The 10,075-nt window shown below is 56.3% G+C and overlaps 2 protein-coding genes across 2 annotated transcripts in view; one reads left to right on the forward strand and one right to left on the reverse strand.

The window, feature by feature from the left end:
- CDT1 (chromatin licensing and DNA replication factor 1) overlaps nt 1-4,066 on the forward strand; it is a 4,189-nt gene extending 123 nt beyond the window's left edge. Inside the window, exons 2-10 of the mRNA XM_014942152.1 lie at nt 34-189; nt 276-502; nt 1,009-1,203; nt 1,316-1,461; nt 1,772-1,875; nt 2,142-2,330; nt 2,868-3,002; nt 3,099-3,300; nt 3,421-4,066. Of these exons, the coding sequence (XP_014797638.1) occupies nt 34-189; nt 276-502; nt 1,009-1,203; nt 1,316-1,461; nt 1,772-1,875; nt 2,142-2,330; nt 2,868-3,002; nt 3,099-3,300; nt 3,421-3,584 (1,518 nt within the window). The 3' untranslated portion in view covers nt 3,585-4,066. The remainder of the gene's footprint in view (nt 1-33; nt 190-275; nt 503-1,008; nt 1,204-1,315; nt 1,462-1,771; nt 1,876-2,141; nt 2,331-2,867; nt 3,003-3,098; nt 3,301-3,420) is intronic.
- Nucleotides 4,067-5,603: 1,537 nt separating this feature from the next.
- Nucleotides 5,604-10,075, reverse strand: part of APRT (adenine phosphoribosyltransferase) — a 5,496-nt gene continuing 1,024 nt past the window's right edge. The window contains exons 2-5 of the mRNA XM_014942447.1: nt 9,758-9,861; nt 8,651-8,784; nt 7,661-7,739; nt 5,604-7,044 (exon numbers count right to left, since the gene is read on the reverse strand). Of these exons, the coding sequence (XP_014797933.1) occupies nt 6,902-7,044; nt 7,661-7,739; nt 8,651-8,784; nt 9,758-9,861 (460 nt within the window). The 3' untranslated portion in view covers nt 5,604-6,901. The remainder of the gene's footprint in view (nt 7,045-7,660; nt 7,740-8,650; nt 8,785-9,757; nt 9,862-10,075) is intronic.

Here is a 10,075-nt window from a genome sequence, read left to right on the forward strand (position 1 = left end):
AGCAGCCTCTGATGCTCCTCCCCTCTCTTGCAGGACACCAGCCCCTCGCCTCCGGCCACTGCTTGCCCCCCGACGCCACCCTCACCAGACCTGGCAGCAGAACCCCCTGCCAGCACCACCTGCCATGGACAGGATGGGGGGACACAGCCCAGCACAGCCCCCCCGGGGACAACCAGGCGCTTGGAGCGGGTACGGGACGAGCATGGCTTTCTGCTCCTTATTTTTTTGTGTGTGAGCCCTGCTCTGACCCTGTGCCCCCCTCCCTTCCCACCCAGGAGGACCTGGCCGGGCTGCGGTGCCGCCTGGAGAGGGTGAAAGCTCTGGCACAGCTGGCCCAGCTGCCACCCGTCCCCGCCGGGGCCACCACCGACCTGCGGAACCGTCTGGAGCAAGCGCGGCAGTTGGAGCTGCGGATCCGGGAGAAGAAAGCGGGAAGCAGAGCCACACCGGGAGCACAGCCCTCTGGGGACACCGAGTCCACGGCTCCTGTGGCAGAGGCTGGGTGAGGAGCAGCTTTGAGGGTTAATCGGGGTGTCCCGGTGGTTGCCACAGCCCTGATCTGCTGCTCAGCCCCACCGTGGCTTCGCAGGGGTCTTCCCACCCCATGGTGGTGGCCCTGGGGGGGTGTTGTGGGGGCCCCGCTGCATGCGGAGGGCTTCTCTGCAGCAAAACTCGAGTGTGGTCCAAGCCACTTTGACTCTACCACGAGCATTGGAGCATCCACGTCCCCAGGACATGAAGGGTGGGTGATGCGACCCAGGTGCAAGCTGGCACAGCTTGCTTAGAGGAGTTTTGAGACAAGGGGAGGAGAGGGATGTCCCCTAACCACGCAGGGTGGCCACGCAGCTCCTAAGCTCTGAGGTCAGCCCTGTCAGTGGTGGGACCCCCATCTTGGTGGGTCTCACCCCCAAGCTGCACCTTCAGGGCTGTCCCAGCGCTGCGTTCACCACAGCCCGTGGTTGTTGTGTCGTGAGGGACCCTGACCCCTCTCCTCTCCTTTCCTGGCAGTGAGAAGTCCCCTGCCTACCAGCGGTTCCACACCCTCGCCCAGGACCTGCCCCCGGGGCTCACGCTGCCCTACAAGTTCAAGGTGCTGGCGGAGATGTTCCGCAGCGTGGACACCATCGCCGGGATGCTCTTCAACCGTGCCGAGACCATCACCTTTGCCAAGGTCAAGCAGGGGGTGCAGGACATGATGCGCAAGTAAGTTGGTAGCAGTGGGCAGCCCAGTTTGGGGGCTCAGCTGAAGCCGTCGGGGGTCAATGCCTTGGTGTCAGCTCTCGGGGGTTCCTGACCTCTCTGGGTGCTGTTGCAGGCAGTTTGAGGAGCGGCACATGGGGCAGATCAAGGCGGTGTACCCCACCTCATACAAGCTGCGCCAGGAGAAGAACATCCCCACCTTTGGCAATGGCATGAAGAAGTCCGACTATCAGCTCACGCTGGAGCCGGTGCTGGGGGAAGGTATGTACGGCTCGGGGAGGATGACCAAGAGCTGGGGTGTGCTGGATCCTGGCTGGGATCCCTCAATCCCCACGGGTACCCTCAGCTCGGTCAGATAATCATTTGACACATAAGGGTCTGAGCATGGTGGAAGTGGAAAACACTTGTGGGACAAGTGGGAGGGTGATAGGGCAGTGATTCTGGCAGTGGCTCAGCCCCGCGGCAGGGCTCTGATCCTGTCCCTCCCAAAACTCTGGAGGTTTGGGGCCAGTTGTAGTGTTGCTGAGCTTTGCCGAGGTGCTGTGGGTGATGCTCGGGTCTCTCCTCACAGAGGAGAAGGTGGACGGCCGCCCGCACTTGTCGGCATCGCGCTTGCTGGAGCGCAGGAAGGAGTTCCACCGCAACCTGGTGAACATCGTCAAGCAGCACCACAAGGTGAGGTGGCACCCTCCGCATCTAGAGAAGTGGGTGGAAGGAGGAGCTGGCTGGCATCCAGGCTGAGGGACACTGCTGTTCCCTGTGGGATGCTCTTGGCAGGCGGCTGTGGGTGGGGAAGATGGCAGCTGGAATCTCTCCTGGCTCCGAATTTCCTCCAAGCCAGCTGCTGTGTGTTGCCAAACCATGCTGGGAGCGCAGGGCAACGGCTGGCTCCCCCATACCTGGCCCACAGGTGCCGTGACACAGCTCTCGTCCCTCTCCAGGCATTCCTGGCCGCTCTCAGGCCTCCCATGGTGGTGCCAGAGGAGAAGCTGACCCGCTGGCATCCCCGCTTCAACGTGGATGAGGTGCCGGACATCAGCCCGGCAGAGCTGCCGCAGCCACCCCAGGAGGACAGGCTGACCACGGCCCAGGAGGTGCTGAGCACGGCTCGGGGGATGTTGACCCCCAAGGTGAGTCAAGACCAGGGGCTGGCTTCATCTGTGACCCCAAACTGGGTGTCTCTCTGGGAAGATGTTACTGGATAGGGGTTGGGAAGGATCATTCATCCAGGCTGGATGGGGCTTTGAGCAACCTGCTCTGGTGGGAGGTGTCCCTGCCCATGGCAGGGGGGTTGGAACTCAATGATCTTTAAGGTCCCTTCCAACTCTAACCATTCTATGATTCTGGAGCATTCTAACCATTCATCCTGGAGCCACAGGACTTGGAGCACTGTAAGATGTAGGCAGGTGGGAAGGGAAGCCTGGCTGTTGCAGGCTGTGGTGTAGGGTTGGCTTCAGGCTAGAGGAGCCACCAGTGTTGACTTTGAGCCTGGGAGAGGAGATGAAGCACCCCAAATTGTCCTCCGTGCAGGCAGGATGGGTAGGACATGCTGCGGGGGGAGCGCTGGGCTGCGGGGGGGGCGGCGGAGGGGAAACTTCTTCCTCCAGCGCAAGTGGCTCCCAGCTGTAACCCAACTCCTCCTCCTCCTCCTTCTTCCACATGAGCAGATGGAAAAAGCTCTTGCCAACCTGGCCTTAAGAACCGCTGAAGCCGGTGCGGGGGAACCGGTGGTTTCCAAAGCACCGTCCCCTGCCAGCACCTCCAGTGCTCTGAAAGGGGTGTCCCAGGCGCTGCTCGAGAGGGTGAGTAATTCACTCCTGGCCCTTAACGCCGGTGGTGGTGGTGATTGGGGGGGCGGAACCTGCCTGTGTCTCACCCCATCTTCTCTGCTCCCCAAGATCCGGGCCAAGGAGGCGCAGAAGCTGCAGGCGCTGATGACGCGGGACCCGCGGCAGGAGGAGCGGCTCGCCATGCTGGGGCGGCTGCCGGCCATGGCCCGCATCCTGCGCAACGTCTTCGTGGCCGAGAAGAAGCAGGCGCTAACCATGGAGGTGGCTTGTGCCCGCATGGCCGAGAGCTACAACACACAGATGTCTCCTGGTAGGAAAGCTGGGGGGGGTGTGTGTCTTCTTGCTGGCTCCAGAGGGTCTTTGCGGTCTTTGGAGGAGGAAGGGGCTGATGAGCTGAGCTCTGACCAGTGGCTGCTGCTCCTTTTCACAGGGGAGATGGAGAAACACTTGCGCCTCTTCGCGGAGCTGCTGCCCGACTGGGTGGGGATCCACGCCATCAGAACAGACACCTACATCAAACTGGACAAAGGGAAGGACCTCGGCCTCATCACAGAGAGGCTCACCAAGGCAGCGAAGGAGGCAGAAGCCCTCTAAGAACCCCCAAGGGTCGAGGTTTCCCCCGTGCAATCTCCTTTAAATGTAGCAAATCCTGACTGCCCTCCGGGATCTGATATGGACTTATGGGAGGCTCATCCTCAGGGATGTTTGAGAAAGTTAAATTAAGGCATTTTGCTCTAACTCACTCCTCTGCCAGGGTCCCTAACCCTCAAGCATCCCTGCATCTTGGGGTGACGATGCAAGCGGTGAGGAGTTGATAACCTCCTCTTGGCTTGCTGCGTCCTCCTGAAGGTTTGACACAGGAGGCTTCTTCCATTAACTGGGTCCTGCTGGGGCGGAGGAAGGACCGGGCAGGGTAACAGGCAGGAAGGAGTGAGAGAAAAAGTCACAAACTAATGGTTTTGGAGTTCTGGGCCTTGTTCTGTTTTTAAGAGAGAGGGGAAAAAGCATCTCCAGCGCTCGCTGGAAACAACTACAGGACTTGTCAAAACATATTTGTATTAAATGTTTTAAATATAGCTGACTTGAGTTAACCCAGCGCTCTTCCTCCGTGAGCTGCCTGTCCCTGGTTCTCCATGGCAATTGGCGCCGGCCGGCACACGCAGGGAAGGGCTGGGTCATCATCCAGCTCCTGGAGAAAGACTTACTGGAAAAAGTGAGCGTTGGGTTTGCAGGGAACTGAATGCAGCTCTTGTAAATAGTGACTGGAGCAGCTCCCGTGGGGCCAGGAGCAGCCACGGGTGAGGGTGGGTGCAGGGAGGGGGGACTTTTTCCCCAGGGGAAAGCCCAGGGCACTTGGCTGAAGTGGTTTGGGAAGAGGGACAAAGAAGGTGCTGATGGTTGGGGAGGTGCTGGCCTGGCCCATTGTGGGTGCAAGGGAGGGGGTAGGAGCTGCCCCTGCCCCCTCGGGCACACCTTGCACCACATTCTGAGCCAAACTGTGCTGGTTTTAGCATGGGACAGCAAGGACTTAGAACAGTGATTGTCCTTCATCCCTCCGGGTGCGGGCAGGCCCCCTCTTCCTCCTCCAGGACCCTGCTCACCATCTTGCAGGCCAGTTGGCCAGCGCTGCTGGCAGGAGGTAGCCCTGTTTCCAGGGAGGAGGATTTAAATCCAGCCCGGAGGCTGAAGGGGGATACTCGGGGAAGGGGTGCGAGGCTGGGCTGTCGGCCGTGCCCATCAGACCTCGCTGCAGTGGAGAGGAGCTGGTTTTGGCAGCCTGGCAGGCACACGTCTGCCCCAGGGGAGCTCGCAGCGAGCTCCCGTTCTGCTGCTTGGGACAAAAAAAACCCAACCTTTCTCCCGCCTGGAAGCCACCCCTGCACAGCCCTGTCCCTACAAGCAATTACATCAATGGTTGCTCGTGAAGGCACCGTCCCCACGTTCCCTGATGTCACCCCTTGGCCCCGCACGCAGCCAGCTCTGGCACCGGCAGGCCTTACGCTCGCTTCCACAGCCCGCAGCTGCTTTCCACGGCTCTTCGGGGTGGAACTAATTTTTCCCTTCTCTACCTCGCAGCAGGGACCCTCTCCTTGTGCCAAGTATGTGTGCAAGGCGCTGCCTCCCTTGGCTGCGCACAGGGGCTGGCTGCGAAAACAAGTGCCCTGGGGTAGGTTTCTCCCGGGGGAACGGTGTTTCTCGGTGCAAACTGAGCAGCCACTGAAGTGGCTTTTCAGGAAACAGCGTTAAAAATAGCCGTAATAGCCTTTACAAATGTAAAGGCAGGGCGTGGGGGATCCCTGAGTGCTGGATGGGGAAGGTGAGCTGAGCTGTAGGGGGTTTTGTCCATGATCCCACCCGGCACTGGGTACTTCCAGTGCCACCCAGCAGGACCAGCCTGGGTAACCCCCTCCCTCCTGCCAGAGACCGGTGCCAGGCACAGGGAAAAGATACCTGAACTGCTCAGTCCTGGCAAACCTTCCTTCCATGCATTTGGGGTGGTTAAGGGGGAGCTCACACCACGGCCTCGCTCTTCACTGACAGCCTGGTTTGGAAGGAAGACACTCACGGGGATAATTAACAGCATCAGCTACTGCAAGAACAACTCTGAGACAGTTTAGAAAAAATAAAAATAAGTCAACATTTATTTTACCAGTTAGTTCAGCCCCTGCTGAGACAGGGACACAGTCCCTTATGTTTTCAGGCATGTGGAAGTTTTGGCACGCTGGGCCTTAGCTGATCCTGTGACCAAAGTGAACCATGCTGTAGTGAACATCTCCAAACCCCACTTCATCTATCACACAACGCCATTGAGACCGCTGAAGCTCGGCTGCAAGCGTTAATGCCTTTTCTTTCTTTCCTATGGCCTCATCTGACACCAAACAGACCAACAAGAATGGCCTCCAAACCTTTCAATGCCCTGATGCCCCAAGAATATGGCAAAGGGAGTCAGCTCTGTTGCTGATGGGGAAATTGAGCCACAGAAAAGCTGCCAGTCCCAGCTGCAGCTGTGGGCTTTGGTAGGTGCCAGCACTGCTGGGCAAAAGGCAGGCAAAGAGCCCTGAGCATGTGCATGGCCCCCTTCCTCACTGCCTGTCACCCACCTGTGTGCTACTTCTTGTGATGTAGATCACTCCTAGCTTTGCAAAATCCACTGCTAAAAACTACCCTGGAACAAGGGAAGGCAGGTGGCTTCCACCAGCAGAGACCTTCAACTTCTTGCCTTCCCAAGGTAAGGGGAGCACAAGCCAAGCTGCGAGCAGACATGGTGTTTGAGCTCATCTACACCAGCAACCTCCATTGAGTTGGCAGTAGCTGCCTCCGGATTTCAGGACACAGGGCTGGGCAGGCACTTAATTCTCCTTAGCAAGCACTGCCTTAATGTAAGAGCAGCCTATTCTGGTGTGAGCAACAGCTGAGAGCAACCAGACCATCCACTGTGGTCAAACACACAGGAGTTTATCCCTCAAATAACCACTTTGTGCCCACCATCTGTTTCTTTGGCAAACTTTTAACGGGTTCCTAGGAGGCTGACCAGGCATGGCTCAACTGAAGGGGAATGCTGGGCCCCCAAAGCTATCAGACATCTCCTGCCTCAGCAGGAGTATTTTCACTTTGGTCTCCTAAAAAAAATAATAATTCACTGAAGATGCATCTTGATCTCCCTCCCCCAAAACAATCAGGCTGTTCCTTCTTCCCAAAAGGATGAATTCCAAAAAGGATCCTTACACTCAACACAGCTAAATCTGTGGCTTGGAAAATAAATAAGACTTATGATTGTATAGCATTTGGCCAGATTCAAAATTGTAGGTTCACCCCTTGCCCACCCCCTCGTGACATCAAGAAAGAGTCACTGAATAAAGCTCAACCTCGTGCACAGCTCATGGTCTGCATTCCCTTCTCCCAGCTCCTCCTCAGTCATACTGCAGCAGAGAGTAGAAAGGGATGGACTCGAGCTTTTCGGACCCTTTCAGGAGCTTTAACTCTATGATCACCAGGCACTCCAGGACTTCAGCCTTCAGCCTCTTCATCAGCTCGCAGGCGGCACACATGGTACCTGCAGGACAGAGGTTGAGCAGAAACATGGTCACTCGAGGAGCAGTCACCAACGCACACAGACGTGGGTTACACATGCTGTGACACTGAATTTCACTGAATTTTTTTTTAGAGTTGGAAGGGACCATAGAGATCATCTAGTCCAACTCCCCTGCCAAAGCAGGACCACCCAGAGCTTGTCAGAGCATGTTACTTAGGACAGCATCCAGGTGGGTCTTGAAAATCTCCAAAGAAGGGGACTCCACAACCTCCCTGGGCAGCCTGTTCCAGGGCTCTGTCACCCTCACCGTGAAAAAGTTCTTCCTCATATTCAAGTGGAACCCTTTATGTTCCAACTTGTGCCCGTTGCCCCTTGTCCTCTCACTGGCAACTACTGAAAAGAGTCTGGTTCCCTCCTCCCTCAGCCCGCCCTTGAGATACTTGTAAGCATTAATAAGGTCTTCCCTCAGCCTTCTCTTTCCCAGACTAAAGAGTCCCAGCTTTTTCAGCCTCTCCTCATAAGGGAGATGGTCCAATCCTTGAATCATCTTTGTAGCCCTACGCTGGACTCTTTCCAGTAGTTCCCTGTCCCTCTTGAACTGGGGAGCCCAGAACTGGACACCATCTGCTTCTCTCACCTCCAGTTGCAAGCAAGTCATCTACAATAACTACTTTTTGTCCTGGTTCCACGGCGTCCCTCTGGATTTCAAGTTCAGCCTGCAGGGTGGAAAGAGTAGCTTCATTTAGTCTTGCCTTACAGAGAAGGGCTTCACAAACTGCTAACTCATGGTGGAATGCAGACAAATCTTCAGCGAGATCAACCTTAGCACTCAGCACCTAAAACCCTAAAAAACCACATATTCCAGCTACAGGGGAGTGCCACGAAAATATAGAGTGGGTTAGGTGACTGCTGGGCCAACCCTCTGGCATGTCAAGCTCCTGAACATTCATCAAGTGAGTTGTGGTCCTATCGTAAAACCTTATCCTGGAGCAGCTCTCTGGCAGGGAAAATCTCCTGTATTGCACTGGGCTGGAACACTCTGCTTTGACAACACCACCAAGCCAGATCCAAACCACCACAGGCACGTCCTGTGTCAGATGAACTTGTCCCATGCAGGGGTTGGCCCAACCAATCCTCACACGTAATTCCTAGGGTTTGGTGTTCCCTGGGTGCCGTTAGTTACCAGCGGTAGCGTGTTATTAGGCGTACACCTCTGCTCTTTAATCAGGGAGGCTGCGGTGTTACGAGGTGAGCGCTCTGTTCTGAAGCCATGCAATGAAGGCATTTACTTATAGCACTTACTGGAAGAGTGGGAAACACACTCCATGTTCATGTCCCTGAATTCAAGCCAAAGAAAGCGATTTAGCATCAAGTTGTTATCACCCCACCACCACCAAAAAAATAAAATCACGGCGCAGCTCACTGACACAAACCCTGTGTATCACCCCAGGCTTGGGGGGAAGCTCAGCATGGCTCCTGAAGCTTGTGCTGCCCATGGCATCAGCGCTGGCTGCAAAACCCAGCTTGGGGACCACCTCACTGGTTTTATCACCCCGTCCCCTCGCTCACACCATCCCCCAGCCCTCCCATCAACCAGCCTGGAAACCCTCTTCTCCCCAGGAATTACCTGGCCATACTCAAGGGCGTAGGAGACCGACTCGGTTGGACCAGGAAGCTTCCCCTTCTTCCGTATCGGCACGAAGCCGACCCCCAGTCTCTGAGCCAAGGGGGGGCCTATGAGGAAGCCGCGGGAGTCCAGGCCTGGGGGGGGGAGCAGAGCATCACAGAAACGAGTTATTTAACCGGGGGTGGTTTTGCATGGTACCCCAGGTTTATCCTCCCATATTCAGGGGTGAGTCTCTGGAAGCAATTTGCTCTTAGGGTCACTTCTATGGGTTGAAAATGCACCCCCCACACTCCCACACTGCCTGTGTTGGCCAAGATGTACTGCTGACTGACGTGCATCCACCCATCATCAGCCCATTTTCCTCTCTTCTAGCTCTTCTTCTCAGAGATAAGCCCAGCTGAGCTCCAGTATCAGTTCGGCCACACAGCCAGGGACTTTGCACCCCCGGGGGGACAGACTTCAGTTATCACGAGGCACTTGGACCAGGTTTGGTCTAGACTCCTTGAACTTTGGGCTATCGCCCAGCCCAAGCACTGCTTTTCTAAGCACTTCCATTCTCAGCCCCTTTCGTAGCCGAGTTGCAACATGTTATCACCACAAAGACTATTTCTGTTGACTTGAAAAGGCCCCTTGAGAAGGAAAACGTGCAGGAACAGGGTCTGCCTGCCGTGGGGACTGTGTGAGACCTTCGAGGCATGTCTACAAGGCTTTAGGTCAGACTTTCAGTCTGACCATCTTTCAGTACTTTCCAGCACTTCCTGACTTTTACACGATGAAAGTAATGAATTATGAAATTGGCACTGAAGTATCAGATGGAGCCTGCCACATCCAAACCCAGTATTTCAGGAAACTGCAGTAGTAAGTTAAGGGTATAACCTGTCCTGGTCTTACCATACAATTGAGGCCAACATTTGGGTGATTACAACATCCAAGGGCTACAGCCCTTCCTGCCTCGTTAGCAGAGGAGCCCCCCAACGCCTCCCACCTGGAGAAGCCTGGGGACACAGAGCTCTGCCCCGGCCTCAGAGATGTTCCAACCAACACTCCCAGAACATTCATGGTTGGAAGGGACCTTTGAGATCATCGAGTCCAACCACAACCGCTCACCTGCGACGAAGTCGATTTTGGGGAAAGACGCCCTCAGATGATCTTCCAGAAGATCAATCAAAGTCCCAAAAGCCGCGGGATCCTTCAGCAAGGGGCTGATATCGCTGCAAAGAGAAGGAGAAGGGTTATTTGCCTCCCGACCTTGCTCCAAAGCCCAGGGGGAGCGGGGTCCTGCCAGGAGGAGGCGAGGGGAAGGATGGATGGGCAGCGAGGAGAAGGAGCGGCAGCGAGTCCCCCATCCCCGCTCCATCCCCGGTACCGGTCCCCCCTCCCCATCCCCATCCCCATCCCCATCCCCGGCCCGCACCGGAACAGCAC

Source organism: Calidris pugnax, unplaced genomic scaffold (genome assembly GCF_001431845.1).
Source record: "Calidris pugnax isolate Ruff unplaced genomic scaffold, ASM143184v1 scaffold28, whole genome shotgun sequence".
Taxonomy (NCBI): Eukaryota; Metazoa; Chordata; class Aves; order Charadriiformes; family Scolopacidae; genus Calidris; species Calidris pugnax.